At 44.7% G+C, this 25,906-nt stretch overlaps 1 protein-coding gene across 1 annotated transcript in view; it reads left to right on the top strand.

The window, feature by feature from the left end:
• The window catches only part of LOC126473261 (meiotic recombination protein DMC1/LIM15 homolog), a 156,820-nt gene that overhangs the window by 104,322 nt on the left and 26,592 nt on the right, over nt 1-25,906 (top strand). The window contains exons 6-7 of the mRNA XM_050100209.1: nt 2,909-3,071; nt 22,097-22,279. Of these exons, the coding sequence (XP_049956166.1) occupies nt 2,909-3,071; nt 22,097-22,279 (346 nt within the window). The remainder of the gene's footprint in view (nt 1-2,908; nt 3,072-22,096; nt 22,280-25,906) is intronic.

Here is a 25,906-nt window from a genome sequence, read left to right as displayed (position 1 = left end):
GAACAACACTTACCATTCATATGCTGTATCATTACTGGTGATGAGAAATTGTGTCCTTATGCTAATGTAAGGAAAAGAAAGGAATTGCTGAGTCCAAACAAAGCAGCAACTTCCCATACAAAGACCTGCACACATCCACAAAAGATGTTATGCATCTGGTGGAACATCAATGGTGTGGTGTACTATGGACTCTTCCGCAAGGTGTAACCATCACTGCTGACATTTATTGTCAACAACTGTGATGTCTTACAGGTGCAGTCCAGGACAATGACCAGGAAGGCTGCACAAAGTGATGCTACTCCATGCTAATGACCGCCCACATTCTGCTAAACTGACAAAAAACACTGTATAGGAGTTGGCTTGGGAAGTCATTCCACTTTATACACATGATATTGCTCCCTCAGATTTTCACCTTTTCTGTTCTATATCAAACAACCATCAAGGAACTACCTTTTTGGACGAAAATTTACGCTAAACAGGGCTTGATGAGTTCTTGGTTTCCAATTTCTACAGTCACAGAATTGAGAAGTTACTCCAGCATTGGCTGACTGTTGTAAATAGTGAAGGCAAATATATTATTGACCACTAAAGTCTCTTTTATGTGTATCTGTTGTGTTTATTAAACTTAGGGGAAAATGCGTTGAGCGTAAGCAGCAACCCAATAATTATGGACTGTTGCTTCTGTCTTCTGCATACTGCCATTCTGACATTAAAAATTATAGATTTCTAATCTTAAGGCACTACAAAAATATTATGTTGAATAAAGTTGTGCAATAATCTCAAGTATTCTATGTGGTATTGAAATAATTTTCTAACATAAGTTCAGCGATTATTATCATTACTTCTATCAGTAGCACTCCCTTGCCATTTTGATATTCATGTTTCTGGTCAAGTGCATATGTTTGTCACATTTCTATGTATTTTTTCCCCTATCACTATAAATTGTCTCAGTGACAAGACTTAAGAAAAATTTCATTCCATTATGATTGTAGGACACTGCGAAGTGTGATTACCGTATTTTACAGACTAAAAAATGCTACGGACTATAAAATGTACCTTGATTTTTAACAATTTTTTAAAAAATAACATTTTTACCATTTTTATTATTAGATTGCAATGCCAGACTTTAAAATATTCTTAGTTTATAAAACTGAACTCACCTTTAAAATCCTTGAAAATCGTTGTCTGAACTTTCTTCTTCTTCTGTTTCTTCTTCCTCCTCCTCCTCTTTGTCGTCATAATTGTGGTCATCTTGACATATAATATGGCCTTCACTACCACTAAGAGCATTACTTATGCCACACTTCTCGAAAAATTTATCACTAATCTCCTCTCTCACTCTAGACCACTTTTTATCACTGACACACATGTTTGATTATAGGCCAGTTTAAAGCTCCCTTCAGTAGGAATTCATCTTGGGTTTCAGCCATCATCTATTTGTTCCATTCCTCTCTCATATACACTTTAAATAGTTTATTTATCAAACCTTCAAGAGGCTGCAGTTGTGAAGTAAGTCCTCCCAGAATAACAGCAAGCTCTGTATTTCCTTGATTCAGTTTCTCTTTCACAGACATTTTCAAATAACTACTAAACTGATCTAGCACAAGAAGAGAGCTCTTCTTCAATAAAGCACCTTTCTGTCTCTCCCACACTCTGTTAATCCATAATTTCATGTCAGCCTCATCCATCCAACCCTTGTCATGTATGTGAATGACGATACCTGCCAGTATTTAATAAGAAGATTTTGGCATTTTTTTGCACTTAAAAATGATCATTAGATCAAGTTTAGTACTGTCAGAACAACATGAAAGGACAACAGTGTATTGCATTTTTTCATGTTCACTTGTCTTTGTAGTTATAGCTTTAGCACCTCTCATGGAACAGTTCTGTTACTTGGCACATCAAATGTTAGAGGAGTTTCATCCATATTCACTATTTGGCTTAGTTGAACACTGGTTTCCTTTCTATGTTGAATAATAAAGTGATGGAAAGGTAACATTTTCTCTTCACACTCTTGTGGCATTTTCTGAGATATTTTGGTTTTGTCTCACATGCAAAGTCCATGAGACATCATAAACCTGTAGCACCAACCAACACCACCCTTAAAATCTGTTAAGTTCCAGTGTAGCACTAGGTTATGAGTGTGTATTTGAATCATTTTTGTGTTACTTCCAGTGCCATTTTGACAGTGTCCTTGAATCCATTTGAATACGTCATATTCCAGTTTTGGCCATTTTATATTCAGTCTTCCATTTGCAAATTTAGTCTTCTGGATTATTTTTTTTTTCAGTTCTTCTTTACTAGCCCACCAATCACAAATGGTTTTTCCTGTTGGTGGAGGGCAGAAATGCCATTCATCTGCTCTGTTTCTATTTTCTTCTGTGTATGCTATTACTTTCATTTATAGCCTGCATCATATGATCACCTTTTATTTTTTCCATTACGAAACTAGATTCCAACAACATTATTGTACTGCTATTGATAACACAAATCACTTTCAATTCAAGTTCACTGGCACCATAGACTGCAATGATGCATCATAGGCTAGACAGTGTTCTGTGTTTGTAATGGTGGGTAGGAAGGTGACAGTGTTAGCAAGCTTGTGAATCCCCACAACCCATGTTCACTGCATCAGTGCATTGCTGTGGCCAGTTGAATCCAGTATTACCAGACAGAGATAGGTTTTCCATGGCACTGAATATATGGCCATTTTTAAGACTGGCGGGAACTTTATATCAAATACTGGATATTTTTATATTAATTTCAAGTATAAGATACACCTGAATTTTGGAGGATATTTTTTGAAGAAAAAAGTGCATCTTATAGTCCATAAAATATGATGTTAATGTTATCAAAATCATTCTAGGATTACTTCTGATTTTTTTCCTTGACTTCTTGTTCTCAGTAGACCTGATCGTCTTCGACCAATTGCTGATCGGTTTAATTTGGACCAAAATGCAGTCCTTGATAACATTTTATATGCTCGAGCTTATACAAGTGAACATCAGTATGAACTAATGGATTATGTTGCTGCAAAGTTTCATGAAGAACCTGGAGTCTTCAAATTACTTGTATGTAATGTATACTTGTGTTTTTAACTTGTGCCATGTATAGTTGTGTCTTTATTTTTATGACTGGGAGTAGCTGCTGTTAACTGCAGCATTTTTATATGGCTAAGTTTGACCTTGCAGGTTTAATGATTTAGTGTTATATTAATCAGCTGTGCTCCATCAAGTGTACACTAAAATGTGAATGAAATATTTTTACAAATTTCAAGGAAAAAGCAAAGCAACAGAATTTTCATTCACAAATGTAACATAAAATTCATTTATAGGGATGAAAATGATTTAAGAAGTACAGGTAACAATTGAGGACTTGAGTCATCAGAAAGCACATGAACAAGATAGAGAACTGCATCCTTTCTTAAGCTATAGATCACACACACACACACACACACACACACACACACACACACACACACACACACACACCTATATGATTACATTGTTGTGGCTGACTACGTCGTGCTGGTACTACATCTCAACTAAGATGGGGGGCTGCATCATGTGGAAAGGGTGGGGTAGGGAGGAGGAAGAAGACAGGGTCCAGGAAGGAGGGTAGAGTAAGGGTGACTAATAGCTGGGAAGGAGAGGTGGCAGATGTATTGGATAGGGATACAGGGGAGGGAGGCAGCAGATGCTTGCGATAGAACTACGGCATGGGCTCTGACACCAGTGAGCTTACTCAGTGCGCAAAGGTGTGGAGGTGTGGATTTGGAGAGGGAGATAGAACAGAGGAGAGGATAACATACACATAATCTGAGATGAGACTGTAGAACAGATTCTTCACATATACTGTCAATATATTTGAAATTGTTATTCCATGTATTCCTTGTTTAGCTTTACTCTCTTTGACCAATATTACACCCTTGTAAATATCGAACTGTCAATAAATGTCAGTAGTGATGGTTACACTTCAGGGAAGCAATTTTTAGTACACCACACCACCCCCCTTTCCCCCAACCCCCTTAAGCCAAACAACCAATCACACCATGACTTCCCCCTGCGGGTTCGGGGGTAAGAATAGGCCCGCGGTATTCCTGCCTGTCGTAAGAGGCGACTAAAAGGAGTCTCAAACGTTTCGGCCTTCTGTGATGGTCCCCTCTCGGGTTTGACCTCCATCTATCTAAATTATTCCGAAGAGCGAGCCAATTGGGGAAGGGCACCTTACATGGTGCACTGTTTCCTTCGTGCAATTAGACCTATAGCCGTCTTTCTCGTCGTTGCAATGGTGTCCCGCTCGTTTTCGATCTCTTGGGCGATTACCACGCTGCACTCTGCAGTGTTTCTTTTAACTGTGACGACGACCTTGGCCATTTTTGCACCTAAGATCCAGCACGGTAGCCAGTCCATTGTGGTGGGGTCGCCATGTACCCTCTTGGTTGTAGCCCCCTGACAACACAGGGATCGCTCTACTGATGCCTGCGCCGTTCACTCCCCACGTATGCCAAGGAGTAGATGCCCATCTCCCTGGGGCATCAGGACTCCCGGCAATGGCCATCCTGCCAGGTGGCCTTTGCTGTGGCTGGGTGGCGCCCGTGGGGAGGGCCCTTGGTCGGAGTAGGTGGCATCAGGGCGGATGACCCGCAATGAAGCGTGGTACATCATCTATCGCTGGTGGGCCTCCACCAGCAGTCTCTAAGCGATCGAGGTCTAACCTCAACGTGAAGAAATTGGATCAGAGATCGTTTCCCTCCCTAGCTACTCCATGGGAGGAACGACTTGCTAAAGAAGGCAGTGGAGAATATTCACCCCGGTACCTCGTGTGTACGCGGGTTGATGGAGAATCTTTCATGTCGACCAAGCCCCAGTTTTTTGTGGAGCATTTAGAGGACAAGTTCGGGGAGGTGGAGGGCCTGTCCAAGATGCGCTCTGGTTCTGTGCTCATCAAAACGGCATCCTCTGCCCAGTCACGGAGGTTGCTCAATTGTGACAAGTTGGGGGATGTTTCCGTTAGCATCACGCCGCATAAGAGTCTCAACATGGTCCAGGGTATTATATTCCACAGGGATCTTCTTCTGCAGTCCGACGATGAATTACGCGCCAACCTCGAACGACGAGGTGTTCACTTCGTCCGGCGCGTCCATCGGGGTCCGAGGGATAATCAGGTAGCCACCGGTGCCTTCATCTTGGCCTTTGAGGGTGATGTCTTACCCGAAAAGGTTAAGGTGATGGTTTACCGTTGTGATGTGAAACCATATATCCCTCCTCCGATGCGGTGTTTTAAATGCTGGAAGTTCGGGCACATGTCATCTCGCTGTACTTCCAGCATCACGTGTCGGGATTGCGGACGTCCTTCGCATCCTGATACTCCATGTGCTCCGCCTCCCATTTGTGTTAACTGTGGAGAACACCATTCCCCCTGCTCACCGGACTGTCGGATCTTCCAGAAGGAAAGGAAGATAATGGAATATAAGACCCTGGACCGCCTGACCTACACCGAGGCAAGGCGGAAATATGAGCGGCTACATCCCGTGCCCATGACATCCACCTATGCCGCTGCTGCACAAGCAGTCCGATCCTCTCCCGTGTCGTCACGTACTGCTGCCTCTCCGCTATGTCTCAATGCACCGGCCCCCTTGGTTGTTGGGGGCACTTCGCCCACTGTTGCTCCATCTACTCCAGGAGCAACACCACCCCAACCATCGGGGACATTCGTCCCCCCTTCCCAGCCGGAGAAGCGTAGGGCTTCTTCGGCCACTCCAGCCAGGAAGGGGTCCCTTGGGGCTCTCCCTTCCCAGGCTTTGCCCAGTGTCAAAGCGGACCCATGAAAAGTTTTGAAACAACAACCGGTCGCTGGTCATAGGGCTTCACGGTCGTCGTCCGTCCCTGAGACTGACCCAGTGGGGCCCTCCCAGCCAGACCCTCCCAAGGCACAGCGTGCGAAGCCGTTGAAGAAAAAGGCTCCCAAGCAACCTGACATTGCGGTGGCACCTGTCCCACTGCCACCCTCAAACTCTGCATCTGAGGACGAGGTGGAGATCCTGGCGTCCGCTGAGGACCTCGATCTCGCCAGTCCCTCCGGCGCCATGGAAAGCACTGGCGCAGGTGCTCACTTGGAGGCAGCAGGTGACCCAGCGGCGTAATCTGCCTTCCCAACCCGTTCACGCCTTTCCCATCCATGGCTAATAACATCCTGCAGTGGAACTGCAGCGGTTTCTTCCACCATCTCGCTGAGCTCCGCCACCTTGTCAGCCGTCATCCTTTCCTTTGCATTGCTCTGCAGGAAACTTGGTTTCCAGCAATGCGCACCCCCGCCCTCCGTGGCTATCGGGGTTATTTTAAGAACCGGGCAGCTTATGCAAGGGTGTCTGGTGGCGTCTGCATATATGTCCTGAACTCTCTTCACAGCGAGTTTGTGCCTCTACAAACAGCTTTAGAGGCTGTCGCTGTTCGGGTGTGGACGCCCCGGGCCATTACCATCTGCAGTATTTACCTTCCACCTGATGGTACTGTCGCGCAGCATGTCCTGGCTGCTCTGATAGCACAACTGCCGCCACCTTTTTTGCTGCTGGGCGATTTCAATGCCCACAATCCTCTATGGGGTGGGACTGTCTCCGATGATCGTGGTCGGGCCGTGGAGCATGTGTTGGCTCAGCTCGACCTTAGCCTCTTAAACACCGGTGCTCCCACGCATTTCAGTGTGGCCCATGGCTCGTTCTCGGCCATCGATCTCTCTATTTGCAGCCCTGGACTTGTCCCATCCCTCCACTGGAGGGTGCATCCTGACCTATGTGGTAGTGACCATTTTCCCATCTATTTGTCACTGCCACAGTGTCATTCTTCTGGGCGCTTGCCCCGCTGGGCTTTCCACAGGGCTGACTGGCCAGCTTTTACTTCCGCTGTAACCATAGCGTCTCCCCCACAGGGTGACATTGACGAGGTGGTCCGTGTTTTAACCACGTCCATCATTTCAGCGGCCGAGGCTACCATCCCCTGTTCCTCTGGCCTCCCTCGGCGGAAGGCTGTCCCCTGGTGGTCGCCGGAGATTGCTGAGGCTATTCGCGACCGTAGGCGGGCTCTCCAGCGTCATAGGCGGCACCCGTCTCTGGAGACCCTCATCGCCTTTAAGAGGCTCCGTGCCTTCGCCCGTCGACTTATTGCACGGCGTAAGCAGGAGTGCTGGGAGAGGTACGTCTCCTCCCTCGGCTCCCGTGTCTCGTCCTCGCATGTGTGGTCCCGGATCCGGCGGATTTATGGCTCCCAGACCCCTGTGGGTGTCCCTGGGCTCTCCTTGGACGGCGCTGTCTGCACGGACGCTGCCGCCATTGCTGAACGGCTCGCCGCGCACTTTGCTCAGAGCTCTGCGACTGCATCCTATCCCCCCGCCTTTCGCTCTCTAAAGGAGCGAGCCGAGCGGACGCCGTTCTCATTCCACACGCGTCATTATGAAACATACAATGCTCCTTTCAGCGAGAGGGAACTCCTCGCTGCCCTCGCCGATTGCCCTGATACAGCACCAGGACCGGACTGCATCCACGCGCAGATGCTGAAGCATCTCTCCAGGGACTGCCAGAGACACATCCTCACCATCTTTAACCGCATTTGGAGCGAGGGCGTGTTCCCGTCGCAATGGCGAGAGGGTCTTATTGTCCCCATCGTGAAGCCCGGTGCGGACCCACTGGCGGTGGACAGCTATCGTCCCATTACCCTCACCAACGTTTTGTGCAAATTGCTCAAACGTATGGTGGGGCGGCGTTTGTGTTGGGTCCTTGAGTCGCGCGGTCTCCTCGCTCCATCCCAGGGTGGCTTCCGTCGGGGCCGGTCTGCAGTGGACAATTTGGTGCGGCTGGAATCTGCTGTCCGTACGGCTTTTGCCCGACGTCAGCACCTTGTTGCTGTATTTTTCGATCTGCGGAAGGCGTATGACACCACATGGAGGCATCACATCCTCGCCACGTTGCATGGGTGGGGTCTTCGTGGTCGGCTCCCGGCTTTTCTTCAAAGCTTTTTATTGCGCCGCTCTTTCCGGGTGCAAGTCGGTGCCACCTCTAGTTCCTCTTATATACAGGAAAATGGGGTCCCGCAGGGCTCGGTGTTGAGCGTCTCGTTATTTCTAGTGGCCATTAATGGTCTGGCTGCAGCAGTGGGGTCGTCGGTGTCTCCTTCTTTGTATGCCGACGACTTCTGCATCTCATTTAGCTCCACAACTACGGGAGTCGCCGAACGCAGGTTGCAAGTCGCCGTTCGCAAGGCAGCATCATGGGCTCTGGCTCATGGTTTTCAGTTCTCTGCTGCCAAGACTCGGGTTATGCACTTCTGCCGGCGTTGGACAGTCCACCCTCATCCTGACCTTTACCTCGACGGCCACCTGCTTGAAGTGGTGGACACTTGCCGCTTCTTGGGACTCGTGTTTGATGCCCGGCTCACATGGGTTCCTCATGTTACTCAGCTGAAGCAAAAATGCTGGCGGCACCTCAACGCCCTCCGCTGCCTTAGCCACACGTCTTGGGGTGCAGATCGCTGCACGCTACTGCAATTGTACAGAGCCCTTGTGCAGTCCCGGCTTGATTATGGGAGCCTGGCCTATGGGTCTGCGTCACCCTCAGTGTTGCAGTTGTTAGACCCCATACATCACTGTGGGGTTCGGCTTGCAACTGGCGCTTTTCGCACCAGCCCCGTGGATAGTCTACTGGTGGAGGCCGGGGTTCCCCCGCTGCGGATTCGCCGCCATCATCTGCTCGCCGACTATGCTGTCCACGTACATTGCTCGCCAGGCCATCCCAATCGTCGCCTGCTTTTCCCTGCCTTGGTCCACCACCTGCCCGACCGGCGACCTCGGTCTGGGCTTTCCGTAGCTGTCCGTGTCCAGTCCCTGCTGTCAGAACTGGGGTCATTCCCTCTTCTGCCTCCCTTCCGGGTCCGTACACCTACGCCTCCCTGGTGTTTGTCCCGGCCGTCCGTCCATCTGGATTTGGCACAGGGACCTAAGGACTCGGTTCCGCCTGTGGCCCTCCGTCGCCGTTTTCTTGCGCTCCTCGACTCATTTCCGGGCTGTGAGCCTGTCTACACTGATGGTTCCCTGGTTGATGGTCGCACAGCCTACGCTTTTGCTCACGCTGCCCATGTTGAGCAACGCTCCTTGCCGGCTGGCAGCAGTATTTTTACTGCAGAGCTGGTGGCCATCTTGCGAGCTCTTGAGCATATGCGTTCCTGCTCAGATGCGTCCGTCGTCATCTGCAGTGACTCCCTGAGCAGCCTCCAGGCCATCGACCGCTGCTATCCCTCTTCTCCTCTGGTGTCCTCTATTCGGGAGTCTGATTCCACCATTACCCACTCTGGTCGTTCGGTGGTTTTTGTTTGGACGCCAGGTCACGTTGGCATCCTGGGGAACGAACGTGTTGACAGGCTGGCCAAAGGGGCGATAGACGCCCCAGCTTTGGAGATCGGCCTTACGGCTCGCGACCAGCAGCTGGTGTTGCGCCGTAAGGTACTTGGGATGTGGGCTGCTGAGTGGCGTGGCATGACAGCCCCGAATAAACTACGGGCTGTCAAGGGGACAACCGATGTGTGGCGTTCCTCCCTGCGGGCTTCTCGCAGGGACTCGGTAGCCCTGTGTCGGCTGCGCATCGGCCATACCTACCTGACGCACGGCCATCTGTTACGTCAGGAGGATCCCCCCTTGTGTCAGTGTGGGTCCCGGCTGACGGTCGGCCACATTTTGCTGGAGTGTCCTCGACTGCGCACACTCCGGCAATCTTTTAATCTCCCGGGCACTTTGGCTTTGGTTTTATCCGACGATGCCTCCATGGCTGATACCGTTTTAAATTTTATCCGTGGTAGTCCGTTTTATGGTTCGATTTAGGGAGGTCCTGCGCCTTTCCCTTTCTGTGTCTTTTGTCCTTGTGTCTGTTGCTGTTCTGGTGTGCCGTGAGATGGTTGACTCTTTCCCATTTTTGATCTCGTGGTCAGTCAACCAGTCTCCGGCCATCTTCCTTTCTTCTGTTTCTTTCTGTCTGGTGTTCCTCTGTTCTGTTCTTGTCTGTAGTGTTTGTTGCTGAATTTGTGTGCTTTTAGCGCCTGGGGGGACGTCTCCTCCCCCTTTGGTTTTTATCTGCTTCGTAGATTTTCGGCTCGCCTGATTTTGGAATGGGGGACTGATGACCTTCGCTGTTTAGTCCCCCTTAAACATACCAACAACCACCACCACACCATGACTGTTTCACCAGATGCATGACATACACTCCTGGAAATGGAAAAAAGAACACATTGACACCGGTGTGTCAGACCCACCATACTTGCTCCGGACACTGTGAGAGGGCTGTACAAGCAATGATCACACGCACGGCACAGCGGACACACCAGGAACCGCGGTGTTGGCCGTCGAATGGCGCTAGCTGCGCAGCATTTGTGCACCGCCGCCGTCAGTGTCAGCCAGTTTGCCGTGGCATACGGAGCTCCATCGCAGTCTTTAACACTGGTAGCATGCCGCGACAGCGTGGACATGAACCGTATGTGCAGTTGACGGACTTTGAGCGAGGGCGTATAGTGGGCATGCGGGAGGCCGTGTGGACGTACCGCCGAATTGCTCAACACGTGGGGCGTGAGGTCTCCACAGTACATCGATGTTGTCGCCAGTGGTCGGCGGAAGGTGCACGTGCCCGTCGACCTGGGACCGGACCGCAGCGACGCACGGATGCACGTCAAGACCGTAGGATCCTACGCAGTGCCGTAGGGGACCGCACCGCCACTTCCCAGCAAATTAGGGACACTGTTGCTCCTGGGGTATCGGCGAGGACCATTCGCAACCGTCTCCATGAAGCTGGGCTACGGTCTCGCACACCGTTAGGCCGTCTTCCGCTCACGCCCCAACATCGTGCAGCCCGCCTCCAGTGGTGTCGCGACAGGCGTGAATGGAGGGACGAATGGAGACGTGTCATCTTCAGCGATGAGAGTCGCTTCTGCCTTGGTGCCAATGATGGTCGTATGCGTGTTTGTCGCCGTGCAGGTGAGCGCCACAATCAGGACTGCATACGACCGAGGCACACAGGGCCAACACCCGGCATCATGGTGTGGGGAGCGATCTCCTACAATGGCCGTACACCACTGGTGATCGTCGAGGGGACACTGAATAGTGCACGGTACATCCAAACCGTCATCGAACCCATCATTCTACCATCCCTAGACCGGCAAGGGAACTTGCTGTTCCAACAGGACAATGCACGTCCGCATGTATCCCGTGCCACCCAACGTGCTCTAGAAGGTGTAAGTCAACTACCCTGGCCAGCAAGATCTCCGGATCTGTGCCCCATTGAGCATGTTTGGGACTGGATGAAGCGTCGTCTCACGCGGTCTGCACGTCCAGCACGAACGCTGGTCGAACTGAGGCGCCAGGTGGAAATGGCATGGCAAGCCGTTCCACAGGACTACATCCAGCATCTCTACGATCGTCTCCATGGGAGAATAGCAGCCTGCATTGCTGCGAAAGGTGGATATACACTGTACTAGTGCCGACATTGTGCATGCTCTGTTGCCTGTGTCTATGTGCCTGTGGTTCTGTCAGTGTGATCATGTGATGTATCTGACCCCAGAAATGTGTCAATAAAGTTTCCCCTTCCTGGGACAATGAATTCACGGTGTTCTTATTTCAATTTCCAGGAGTGTATATTTTTATGTTCTCACAATAATCTTGTAGAGTACACCATCTCAAAGCACTGTGTATGGATCATTATGTTGTTAAACCATACAGTTTTACCAATTTATGAGATTTGTCTTTACTCAGAGACTTGGTCAGTAACAGGGTTTAAACCCCTATCCAGCCTTCCAGAATTAAGGTTTTAATGGTTCTTCTATTAGGCAAATGCTAGGATGGACCCTCAAAACAGGACTGGAGCAGTTTCTTTCCCTATACCTCTCCTGTTAGAGCTTGTGTTCTTCTCTTAAGACCCCATCATTAACAGAAAATTAAATTCCAGTCTTTCTTTTTAGACCTTTTTTTTAGTGTGCTCTTGGTACTTCCATGATTTACCAATAAACATCTTTCATCCCTCCTCTTTATGTCATTATAATTATTCGACAATTAGCTTTTAATTTGCTTAATGTTTCCAAGATAGATGAGCTGCGCAGGGGAACAAAATGGTAAGCGCCAAAATCACAGTTTCGGGATACATTGCATCTAAAGTTTCAATTGATCTGCAAATCTGAATAATTTTTTTTGAACAGTACTTTTATTCTGTAGTGATTCTAACACCTATCTTCTACTGTACATACATAAATGAAACTCTGAAATGACCAAAACAAATGAAATATACAAAAATTATTACATTACCATACACCATTAACAACACATAGTGATAGAACATTACATATTAAATTTTACAGTAAGTCTTCAACACTTTACTGAAACTGCAAAATCATTCATCACTCTCATTACTAAAGTCTTTTTCATCCAAAACTGTTGGCTTTAGTGACAGGATAAATCCATGGTGGACAGGAGGTATGTAATTTAGGAGCGACAGGACGTCAGCAACTTTCTTCTTCTCAATAAGCCTTTGCCCATTGTATTTAAGTCGAAGCATAGGAACTGATCCTTGTCTTCCACATTTCCGGAAGCTTATTTCATGCCAAATGTCATGACAAAATGTCTCGCTGATGAATAAAGATGATGGATATTCGGAGGTCACCTTCCACCTACATGCTTTCCTTAGGTTGACATCTCGACTATCAACTGTCTTCTTTCTGAAGACAAACGCTTCTTTAGAGTATTGTATTTGATAGAAATCCTCTCTTTTCATATTATATACAAGCAATGGATTCTTCTTAGCCGACTTCTTGATGATCTCGCACCACTGATCTGGACTGTACACATCTTGTACTTGTCGGCGAATGTAATTTTCAATTGCCGCGAAATCTCTATCGGACGGCAAAATTGTGTGCCCGCTCATGGGGAAGTGGTGTTCAATCACACGAAATCTACCAGTTGAAATTAGATATTTCCAAAACAGTACCATGTTCGAGTTCTTATTTTGGCCACAGCAGCACCTTTTCCGAGACGACGTCTTTGTCTGTTCCTGAATGGTTTCTGCAGGAGCAATACACTGTTTGTTGTTTTGGGCAATATGATCTGATTCGCTATTAACCTGTATAACAACGAAAACTACTATTACCGTTACCATTATTATTATTACATGTAACAATATAAATGAAAAATGTGCTTTCACACACTAACTTAGCCAAAAAAATGTAGCCATTCTAAAATAACCTCAAAATTAACGTACTTCAGGAACATAATGGTATGTACATGCACTTACCATTATGTTCGTGAAACATACTAAAGACAGTATATTTACAAAATAACATACCTCTGAGTCATCTGAATTGTTAGGAATGTATTCTGGATCCCTCTCGAAGATATTAGTATCATTGGAAGTATATTTCTCGTCTTCTGCCATGTTCACTGTTGCCATAATCTTGGAGATGTTTTCACTTGCCGCCATTCTCTCTGTCCCTTACCATTATGTTTCCGCAACATATGGACAGTGGCGCTTACCATTAAGCTCGGCCCTGACGTCTGTTGAGTGAATTTGGAGCTACTAGTAAGTTTACTGCATTGTGCATCCCACAGGTGGTGTCATTAGCCATCTATCGCAAAATACACGGCAATGGCGCTGACCATTGTGTTCCCCCGAGCAGCTCAGATGTAAATATTAAAAATGATAATCTTATTAGTTACATCTGTAATGTTTAAAAATCACATGCATACATGACTAACAGAGAATACAGAAAAAATCTTTTTCATTTTCAGTAGTGGCATAATTATTGTAATTATTCCATAACACACACATTATAATCAACAGTGCAGAAGGAACCTTTGACAAGGTCTCCCCTCTATATATTCATGGGATATTAGATATTAGAGGGTATTGCTGAATACTTAAAAAGTATTAAACAACTTCATAATGAAACATTTCTAGTTGAAACTGCTGTGTCAAACCAAGCATCTAAGCTTCTGGGATGTGAGGCCTTAGGTGACTACCTTGTTGTGGCTGAGCTGCATAACATCCTTAACTTCTGTAAAGACGTGGTTACCTGCTCTGATATAATGGAGATGGACATTGGGGATTTGCAGAAAGAATGGAAAAGTATGGATGTTATGGAAGTGCAGAACTACATAAGGAGAACCGATGGTACATTAGAAAAAGCTGCAACATTTATTGTAACATTCAACACTCTGGAATTACCTGAACATATTCTTTCAGGCCACATCCATCATAAGTTTTGACCACAGTTTCCCATCCCAATGTGATGGATCAAGTATCAAAGATTTATTCACACCACTTTGGTATGTAACAGGAGAGTGATGTGTCGAAATTTTGGAGGATCAGCTCACGAATCAGGTGAATATTATACACTTTGTCCAAATTGTATAAACTGCTTTGGGAATCACCCAGTATGGAGTTACGAAACACATACCCTATGATGAGCTAACAAAGCTTTTGAAGCTATGCAACCTCCAATATGTGTTACTTTTTTATGCCCCAGCCCTTAGGAATCCAGATGCCAAGTGTGATGCCTCCTCATAAACCCACACCACAGATTCAAGTACAAATACATGCACTTGTCAATGTATCAGTGGGTGAAAGCTTCACTTGAACATGAAGTCATTCAGAAGCCATCAACCATGGACTTGGAACCTCAGCCACATACCACTATTCACCATCAGGAGGAGCCAATTAAGCCATCCTCTCTGCCCGTAGAAGCAACTCCTACATAAGAAAGGAAAAAGTTATACATAAAATAATTCAAAATTGAAAAAAAAAAAACACTGGCAAAACCATTGAATTGGCTAGCACTCCCCTTTCCAATGGTGAGTTTATGGTTGAGGATACAGATATCCACATGGAAGAACTTTAGAGCAGGGCACCATCTCATGTTCCCCTGACCTCTTGGGTAAAACACCATCACAGAGGAAAAAGGACAAGGACAACCATCGCTAATCAATGGCTCCCACAGGCATTTCTCTATTGCAGTGGAACTTAAGCAGATGATAACTGCATGTAGAAGAATTACGGCTCCTGGCCCAGATAGATCATTCTGCATCTGCTTACAAGAAACTTATTTTAAAGTCACCAACAGACCTGTATTAAGGAGGTAGCACACCTACAGGAGATAAAGCTAAGGATGAAGTGGCTGTTTAAGTCAATGATAGATGCCACTACTCTCCTGTCCTTCCTACCATGGCCATACAAGCAGTTGCAGTGGAAGTTCTCACATCAGTTAAAATCACAGTGTGTTCTTTATGTCTTTCCCCTCACGATCCGTTGGATGCAGATGAACTGACAGAGCTCTTCCAGGCATTCTCCCACCCTTTCTTTCTTGTAGATGACCTCATTGTACAAAAAGTGCTTTGGAGCTCAGCTACCACTTGCTCCAGGGATTGAATTATTGAGCATCTTGTTCATTCAGAGAATATCTGCCTTTTGAACTCTGGTCAGTGTCATGACTTTCTTTCCACGCTGTGTGGTTCTTTAATGGATACAGAAGAGGGGAAAAGATGCCATTCATGAATGGAGAATTCAGATATTAATTTTTCTACATCTAACATCAAATAGGAAAAGTAATATATAACTTTGTTGCTGAACTGCAGTGTCAGTTGCTAAAGTAGATTTGAAGACATGCGGAAAAACGGGCTAACCCTCAAATGTAAAAACTTACGGATATGTGTTGCCATCTGCTTTTGGGTACAGGAACAATCAAAACTGACATTGGTCTCACCCCTAAATATGACATGAAAGTCTGTAAATGTTATTCAACTAGCAAACACACAAAATGTGGTGAGTCCATGAGTGTTCGAACTTAAGTACACCCATTTGCTGGAGCTCCAAAGAGAGGATGCTTGCATCTCAATGGCAGCAGCATAATCATTTGTGGCAGCACCATCATGCCACGGTGATGGCTGTAGGAAACATGACAGTATAAGTGGTGGTGCACATATTGGAAAGTGCGTCTGGCCAGATGGCAACTGATACTGTCATCAGATGACACACTTTTCTGTGGCTACAGGGTCATCTTCAGCCATTGACCTTTGTTTTTGCTCCCCAAATCTTGCAGTCTCAGTTCAGTGGGAAGTGGCAGCACATCTGCATTCCAGTGACCACTTTCCAGTGTGGATTCGTCTGCTGACTCAGATGGTGGTTGACAAGAGAAAGCCAAGATGGTTGATTCAGAGGGCAAAGTAGATGTGATATAGTTGGCAGGCCATCTGTGTTCAACAGGATAGTGGCCCAGGAGATGATGAATCATATCACCTGTGTGATCCAGTGAGCTGCAGCAGATACCATTTGTCAATCTAGCACCCACTGCAGAAGATGACCTGTTCCCTTATGGAATGACGAATGTCACTCGGCAATCAGAGCCAGGTGCACAACTTTGGAGAAACATCAAACACAATCCAACTACAGAAAACCTCTGTGCCTTCAGGTCTGCAAGAGCATAAGTAAGGCAAATGATAAAACAAATGAAGAGGAACTCCTGGAAGAAATTTGAGGCTTCTGTGAATTGATCCACTCCACTGCACAAGTTTGGGACTCAATGCAGAGAAATTCAAGCAAGTTGTACACCTCCTCTTATGGTCATGTTGAGAAATGCTGACTTGGTGGATATGCCTAAATACATGGTTCAGCTTTTAGCTGAACACTTTTTTACCATCACTGCACCATCCTCACAAACTCCTGTGCTCCAGGTGCTCCATAGGACTGTGGAGATGAGGAGACTCTACTTTTTCTCATTTAATGAGATCAGAATTTTCCATTCTCTATGTTGAGACTGGAATGAGCTCTGTCCAAGCCAGAAACACTGCTCTAGGACTGAACCAGATTCATTATGCCATGCTCTGTCATCTGTGCGCTGGAGCAAGGACAAGCTTCCATCTTGTTTCAGTCATATCTGGTTTGATGGATGACTTGGCAGTAGGAAATATTAATTCCATAATGGAAAGCAGGAAAGGACCAAATAAGCCGACAGTTACTGGAGTCCAGCCTTTACCAGTTGTTTAGATAATACTCTCTAGTGCATGGTCAACTGTTACCTTGTCTGGCACCTCGAATCCTGAGGTCACCTGTGCCACATCCAGTGCAGTTTTAGCCTCTATCATTCTGCCCATGATAACTTAATTCTCCCGAAGACAGTGATACAGAATTCCTTATGCCAAAACCATTAGGCTGATGCATTTTTTGACCTAAAAGATCAGTATGACACCACATTTTGGAGGTCCAACATCCTTTGCCAATTTCATGACTGGAGACTACTTGGCTGTCTGGCACTTCTTGTCCGGTCCTTCCTCTAGGACCCTGCCTTCAATATCACATTATTTTTGTTATGCCTTGTCTGATTGTTGTTTTCAGGAGAATGGGGACCCCAAGGCAGTGCACTCAGTGCCACAGTGTTTGCAATCACTATCAATGGCATCTCCTCAGCAGTCAGGAGACCTGCTAAATGCTCTTTGTTTGTGGATGACTTCACAATCTTCTACTCTTCCTTCAATCTTACAATGACGGTGAGGAAACTACAGCTGACCATTAGGAGGCTGGTAGCTTGAGACAATGAAACTGGCTTTAGGTTCTCACCATAGAAGACTTATCTGTGCAAAATTTAATCATCCCCGTCGAAGTTTTAACCAACCAGAGCTCACAATGGGGGATGATATTTTACATTGGAACGACAATATGTGTTTTTTGGCCCTACTGTTTGACTCAGTATTAACCTGGCTCCTGCACCTGAAAAGCAAAGGGCTTCAAAAAGTTGAACATTTGGAAATGTCTCAGGGGAAAGATGTGGGTAGCTGTCAAGTCCTGCCTCCTGCAGTTTTATAGGGCATCTGTCACGTCACAGCTAGATTATTGCATTATGGTTTATGGATCAGCTCATATTTCCTATCGCAAGACCTTAGGTGCTGTTTACCACGAGGGCAGTTGGATATTAAGTGGAGCCTTTTGGAGCAGCCCAGTTCAGAATCTGTGTGCAGAGGCTGGTGAACCACCACTCTGGATTCAGTGGCACCTCCTTGTGGCTCAACAGGCCCTAGAAATCTCAGCTTTGCATCAGACATTGGCATTTAGTACAGCACTCCATACCAACTTTGAGCAACTGTTTAGGAACTGGCCCCATGTGACCAAGTGACTGAGGATATGTGCAACTGGCTGTCTCATGGATCTGGATATATCAGACCTCCAAATACACAGCCTAGGATGGAACAAATTGCCACCTTGGTGTCTTCAGGGCCCAAAATGATTTTAAGCTTGACGCAATATAAGAAAACTTGTACTCCAGATTACATTTTAACAACTCTGTTTTCTTTCATTTTGATTATTAAGTACTTTGCATGTGGTGCCATCCTTTATGTCCCTTCCTCCCCTACCCCCTCGAGAATGGCATGCTGACTTTTTCTCAGGACCTGATGATCATGATGTCGACCACCCTGCATCCAAAATCATCACCAGCAGTATTAAATTTGTATTTAGAAACGTTTTTGAGATAAAATGTTTAGATGAACAAGGATAATAGAACATCATCATGTATTAGATTACATGCTATTGGGGAGTGTACTGAGATTATGCAAGTTCTGACATTTTGTAGGCATCTGGCTCCAAGAGAAAGAACAACATTACATTTTGTAAGATAATTGTGTAAGATATTTTCATCTAGGATAGGAAGCTACATATTTTCAATAATATGGCCTATTTTCAACAAAATACACATGCATGAAGTATATTGCAGACAGAAGCCAGTGGTTCAACAAAGTTAAACAGAAAAAGGCCTTATGTGTGCTTTGTCGAGACCTTTCACCTACTCGGCCAGTTACCAACAACACAGATGGGTTATGCAGGCATGGACCTCACAGAGAACATCTCTTCAGATGACAGATAAGGTATTGCTGCACTGTACCTTTGGCCTCGCAGATGTTTGTCCACCATGGGCCACATGACTGAAAGCAGTACCTGCAGTATCCTGGTACCTGGGAAGTAATTAGGCTGGTATCCTCGCTATGCTCAGGGGGTTCACACTGAATTAGTTTCCTGGACCAAGCACTGATTGCAGAAGCATTCCCACAATCATGATTTCACTCTGGAGCTGCCACTATGATGCCATCAACCACATTGATCTTTGCCTCCAGGAGCTGCCAGCTAAGGACTTACACCATTTGTGGTCTCTACTTCAAAAAGATGTGGCCACTGGCAGACTTTGTAATTTTTGTCTTTGTTTTGAATCAGCAATATGCCAGACTCAAACATTTGTGTGTCTCTTCAGAACTGAACTTCCTCTCAGGAATTTCAACTTTTGCATGTCCCTTCCAGACTTTGATTGTAGCACACTTAGTGTATGGACATTGGATTTTTGAACTTTTAAGTTACTATGTCATTTTCAGTCTTCAGATATTATTATTGTTCTATCAGCATTCAAGAAGTGACTTGTTATCGATTATCATGTACCAAACTAACTCCCATCAGAGAAGAGTCTCTACGTATGTAGCAATAAACTTCAGATTCATTTTCTACAAGGGTGAGTAAAATGAAAACCTTAAATTTTTAATAACAAATCGAAATTTCACACCGTTATCCTGTAAGTTGGTGAGCATGCTAGAAACAGCATACAGAATGGCCTGTAGGTGGCAGCATAATGCAGATGCACACATACCATCGCAGTATCAGTATAAAGATGGCTGCCCCACTTGCGACTTTCACCAGGGAAGAACAGCATTCTGCTATTCAGTTTTTGTGTAGTGAAGGTGTGAAACCTTTTGAAATTCATCGATGAAAGAAGGTTCAGTATGGTGATGCATGTTTGTCACAGCAGCAAGTCTACGAATGGAGTAGGAAGTTTGCAGATGGTGTGACTTGAGTGGAAGATGCTCCTCGTCCAGGTCAGGCACAACGAATTGTAATTCCACAGAACATTTTAGTAGTTGAAGCCATAGTGAAGGAAAACCACTGAGTGACACTGAATGACATTGCAGCCTGTTTACAGATTAGTCATGGGTCAGTACACTACATTGTGCATGATGTGCTCCAGTTTCACAATGTGTCTGCAAGATGGGTGTCACGGCAGCTGACTCCTGAAATGAGAGAACGACGTTTTGATGCTTGTGAAGAACTTCTTTGGCACTTTGAACAAGAAGTTGATGGCTTCCTTGCAAGAATCGTTACTGGGGACGAAACCTGGGTTCACTTCCACCAACCAGAAATGAAGACAGCGAGCAAGGAATGGCGCCATTCCTCATCACCATAACCAAAGAAGTTTCAAACAGAACCATCAGCAGGGAAGGGTATGCTAACTCTCTTTTGGGACGAAAAAGGTGTCATTTTGGAGCATTACATGCCTAGAGGGACCACTGTCACCAGTGCATCATACACAGATCTTCTAAAAAATCGTCTGCAGCCTACAATCAAATCAAAGTGACATGGATTGCTGTCAGCAGGTATCCTTTTGCAACATGACAATAAAAGGCCCCACACTGCCCATACAACAGTTGCAACAATCACAGACCTGCATTTTGAGTGTCTTCCTCATCCACTATACTCACCAGACTTTGCCCCAAGTGATTTCCATATGTTTGGACCTCTCAAAGACACAATGGGGGGAAAGAAGTTCCATTCTGTTGAAGAGGTACGCCACGTGGTTGCGCGGACTACCAAAAGAATTTCTTTCTAAAGGAATTTATGAACTTTGTAAGCCTTGGAGGACTTGCATTGAGCATGGGGGAGTTTATGTTGAAAAGTGATACAGCTTTGTACCACTTCTCCACAATAAATAATATTTAAAAAAATATTTAAGATTTTCATTTAACTCACCCTCGTATATGGGTATATTTCCTGTGCTGTCATTGGTGGACATATCGATGTGGATGCGCAGTAGCACAGTTTTCATTGCTTCATGGACCAATAGCAGTTGTTTGCATCATTCTTAATGATGTTGCAAATTTGTTCTTATAGTAGCGGCATAACATGAAAACATCAATATACTTTGACAAGTCATTCCATTATTGTCTTCTGTACTTCAACTATGCAGTCTCCTTTGTAAACTGATTGAATTTTACCAGTTTCCTGTCAAGGAACAAAGGTCTCCCACTTGTCACAACCAAGCCTATGTGATCACCCCATTTTATATCCCTTCATATTGTTAAACCCTGGCATTTGTATGATTCTGTGATAGTGTCATTTGCCCATTTCAAATGAAGAACAATCAAGGCCATATTTTCATGTAATATCATAACTGTAGACATTATCATTCTCTTTGAACTAAATGTGTTATTTAAATCAGATTTCATTGCACTACATATTTTCTGTGTAAATGAAGAAAGAAACAAAGCAGTATTGCAGTAAACTTTTCGTTTTTTACTTTGCAAATTTTTACTGCACAATAGTGAGTAATAAGAATGTGTAGCACTCCCTTCACATCAGCTGACAAATATTTTTAATGAACTGGGCATTCAACTAAATCTTCACAGAAATAAAGAAAGCATATAATGTACACAGAAAAATCTACCAGTCCTTTCTCAACAATGCTGCCCTGTAACAGATGATATTGCCAGAGAACATTATACAAGACATGGCATTCACTTAAATGAAAAGGGAAAATCTCTCATAAATCCAAAAACTGTGCATTTAATAACAGTCATCATGCTGTGTTTCCCTGAACAGATCCTGAGACCATTAAGAAGCATCTGTCAGATAATATGCAGTACTATTTAACCTAACTGTGTACTATTGTGCAATAAAAATCTTCCAAATCTAAGATGTGTTAAACCATAATGTTATTCCATGAAACATTAATAAATGAAATTAGGCTGCATCTCTGTACTTGTTAATTTATTTGTGTTAGAGATTCAATGATGCTGTTAAGGATACATTCCACATCTTTATTTGTCATGTCTTTCTAACTTATTGCTCAGCTTTCATTTTCTTGTTAGTGAAGGTTGTCTCCTTTAGCAGGTAAAATAAGTTTAGCAATGAAATATGATGAAGCAGCCAACATTTTAACAATATGTAATCTTCCATTTTTATTTGTTGTGTGTATTGTTAATATCAAGTGTTTATGCACAGGTAGTAGACTCTATTATGGCACTGTTCCGAGTAGATTTTAGTGGACGAGGTGAACTAGCTGATCGCCAACAAAAGTTGGCTCAAATGCTTTCTCGTTTACAAAAAATTTCAGAAGAATACAATGTTGCGGTCTTCATTACAAATCAAATGACATCTGATCCAGGAGCTGCACTTACATTCCAGGTTTGTTGTTGGGTAGAAACTATATTACCCATTTTTCATGAAAATATATTTTTAGCTAATATGAGCGGATGGATATGTGTGTGTGTGTGTGTGTGTGTGTGTGTGAGTGTATACCTGTCCTTTTTTCCCCCTAAGGTAAGTCTTTCTGCTCCCGGAATTGGAATGACTCCTTACCCTCTCCCTTAAAACCCACATCCTTTCGTCTTTCCCTCCCCTTCCCTCTTTCCTGATGAAGCAATCCTGGGTTGCGAAAGCTTGAAATTTGTGTGTTTTTTATTGTGTCTATCTACCAGTGCTTTCTCTCATGTGTGTGTGTGGGGGGGGGGGGGGGAGGGGGTGCATGGATGCAGCAAGCAAGACAGCACTCAACATTTATTCCCTCATACAGCACTGAACAAGCAAATGAAATAAATGTTGCGCATTAAACCTCAAAACTGATATTCGTCACAGGTTAAAACCTAGGTCTACCCAAGTCCACATTAGAGCCCAGTGGCAACAGATAAGAATCATTGAGCAGAAAAGCAAACACAGTCTAGGAAATCACATAGTTCATCATATAAGGCACACAGAGACCACTACAGAATGCTCACATTGGCATACACTGAAGTGTCTTACAACAGACTACATCTGGTCTTTTATCAAGGCAGGTGGCTGAATGATGTGATACACAGCCCCACACTGTATGTCAAGTGGGTCACTAGGTTTCAGGCAGTTATAGCAGATCAATAATGTACTTTTCATATCAGTGTCCGATTGGGCTACTAAATCCTTTCCCTACTCAAACAGCACAGAGTTTCAAATATGTCCAGGCCGAAGGAGGGGGGCATTTCCAGGTGTGTCATGTTGCAGTGCTGGTGCCTCTCTGTTGGTAGAGTGTTGGTCATGTCTGGCTGTGTGGTGTCCTGTTTATTGGTGATGCTGTCTGATATACTTCCATTGGTGAGGATTTTGGCTTTGAGTGGGATGTCAGGACAGGTGGTTGTGGGTGCAAGCACTGCTAACTCCAGTGTTGGCACAGTTGGTCCTGGACTGTCACAACCATTACAAAATGATGGTTGTGGTGAGCCATAATCAATTTCCAAATCCCTACTAGTGTGAACCCAAATACATGTGACCACACGGGAGTGCCAAAATGGAACAATGTGGAATTGTTCTCCTCTTGTCCCAGCACCAAAAACAGAAAACTGAAGAGGGGGGTCATGTGGGTGGTCTTCGTAGCAACTGAGCCAGAATGTTGGCTTTGATGGGCAATGCTCCACATTTTGCTAGAAAACCATTTAAATCTCTTTCAGAACTCAACAAAATGAATTCTTTAAGCATTTGATTTTAAGCGTATGCATAGATCTCTCCACATTTCCATTGAACACACAGAATGAAATGTGTGTGTGTGTGTGTGTGTGTGTGTGTGTGTGTGTGTGTGTGTGGCTATATGTTTCATGCTGTTATGGGTGCAGAACAACTTAGAGGCAGCTGCTGTAAGTTTTAGTTATTAGTGGATCCTTAATTAATATTGGAGATGATCCTCAATAAAGCCATAATAGTGGTTGCCTTACTGGTAAACTGTAACTTGACCAGATACAGGATGTGGATCTATTACAAAGAGTCATATACTTTCCAAAAATAAGTCCCACTGCAATTAGTGTGGAGATATTTCCACTGATGTGTGGATTCCGATCCTGAAGAAAAAATAGAGAGTGATGTTGTCTCATGTGTTCTGCTTCCCTGACAATTCTGCATAAAATGTATAATATTTTCATCAATTTTGGGCAGTAAAAACGTTACTCAGCAAGATTTTTCATCACTGTGATTAATGAATTAAATTCAAAGAGTGGTATCATAGTGAGCATGGAAAACTAAATCTGCACCCTTCCTTTTCAAATGTTAAGAGACACAATACTTTGAAGCAGTTGATGATATTTTGCAAAATATTGACACACAAAAGGATATTCTGACATTAACAGTATAATTGCTTATCCTTATTACATATAAAATAAATGCTTCACTGAGAACATCATCTTACCTTGTAGCTGTTTCTACACTTCAAGATGTAACGAGGAAGTCTTCTGAAGTTTGGACATTTTATTGGTCTATTCATAAGTGTAAGGTTTCTTGGCTATCGAACTCTGGATTGGGTCTCCTAGGCAATCTAGATAAAGCACCTTCATTTGAATGTTGTGATAGGCCCCAATAAATGTTATGTTGAAAATCTGACAAATAAAATGTTCAAGAAAAATGTGTGTGGGAGTAAAAGTAAACTTGCATTCTCAGCATAGTTCAGTAGAGTGCCATGCCTCCAACTATGAACAGGAGCATGCAGGTTGTGTATACTGCTTAGTCTGCCAAGACACTTCGAAAGATCATTTCAAGCTTAGACCATGTGTACATTGGCACTTTATGGCAAGAAGGGTCATCAGTATCGAAAATTGACACCAGACTGGCACATGCTACAGTGAAGTCATTCAAGCACTATTATGAGGTACACAAAATTGAACACCTACACTTTTGTGTCCACCCTTGGTCAACAACACCAGCTCATTACCTCTAGCTGCAAATTATAGCTTATAGCTAGCCTGAGGAGAATGCAACAAAATAGTTCACAGTCTTTTTGGAGGCAACTGGGCGGGTTGTGTCAGCCCAGACAATATGTAACAATCACCAAACAATCAATTTGTACTCTAGGTACCCATTATAATAACCACCATCACCAAAGAGTGCAAAAGAGGTGGGCAAGGGAACACTTGGAACAGAACCTGGATCAGTGGTGTCAGGATCTCCTCACAGACAAGTGTGGGATTTGTTTGAAGTTTGATGACTGTTACTGAAGTGTGAGGAGGCCACCAGGTGCCAATACATGTCTCATGCAAGCTGTCTCATGTACTCAGGAGGGAGGTTAGTCAGTCATACTTATTGACAATGTATGTTCCATGTCGTGAAATATAAAATTTTTCCGGCAAATTAAATGTTTGAAGAAATATCAGAATTGCAGCTGGTCGTCATAAACTTCATTCCACAATATTTCAACTGGACACCTGCCAATCACCTTCAGGTGAGTCATCAAAGACTGCACAGATGTTCTCCACTTCGCATTATGTAGCGCGCTGATAGTATTGCGGCACATATGTCAGATTCACGGGGACAGGAGAACCACACTGCCCAATGGCAGCGTCCTCGCTGGTGGAACTGCAAGGATAGCTGTCTTCAGCATTGCCACTTGCTACAGCTATCACAGTATTCTGGTGTGTTCATCTGAAGCAAATCTCGGAGATGATGGGATTCCATGCATTATGCAGATGGTAGCCACTGTTGTCATTCATTGGATTTTCCACGATGCATATTTCTATGGATTCTTTTATAATGGACTCCCAAAAAGATATTGCTGTGGCCAAAATTAATGTTTTGCCATACTCCGTTGTATGTCCGTTGGAGATACAATGTACCACAACTGCAAACTTGCTAGGTTGCAAAAGGCGAGTGCAATGTTTATGTTCTGTGCAACATTCTTCCACTATGTGTGTTGTTTGTCCTATATAGGCTATACCACACTGGCAAGGTATTTTGTAAATTCCCACCTTCTGCAATAACAAACCATCTTTTGCTGATCCCAACAGGTCCAAAATCTTGGATGGT

This window comes from Schistocerca serialis, chromosome 4 (genome assembly GCF_023864345.2).
Source record: "Schistocerca serialis cubense isolate TAMUIC-IGC-003099 chromosome 4, iqSchSeri2.2, whole genome shotgun sequence".
NCBI lineage: Eukaryota > Metazoa > Arthropoda > Insecta > Orthoptera > Acrididae > Schistocerca > Schistocerca serialis.
The sequence above is the reverse complement of the archived record's forward strand: the minus strand, read 5'-3'. Positions and strand labels throughout refer to the sequence as shown.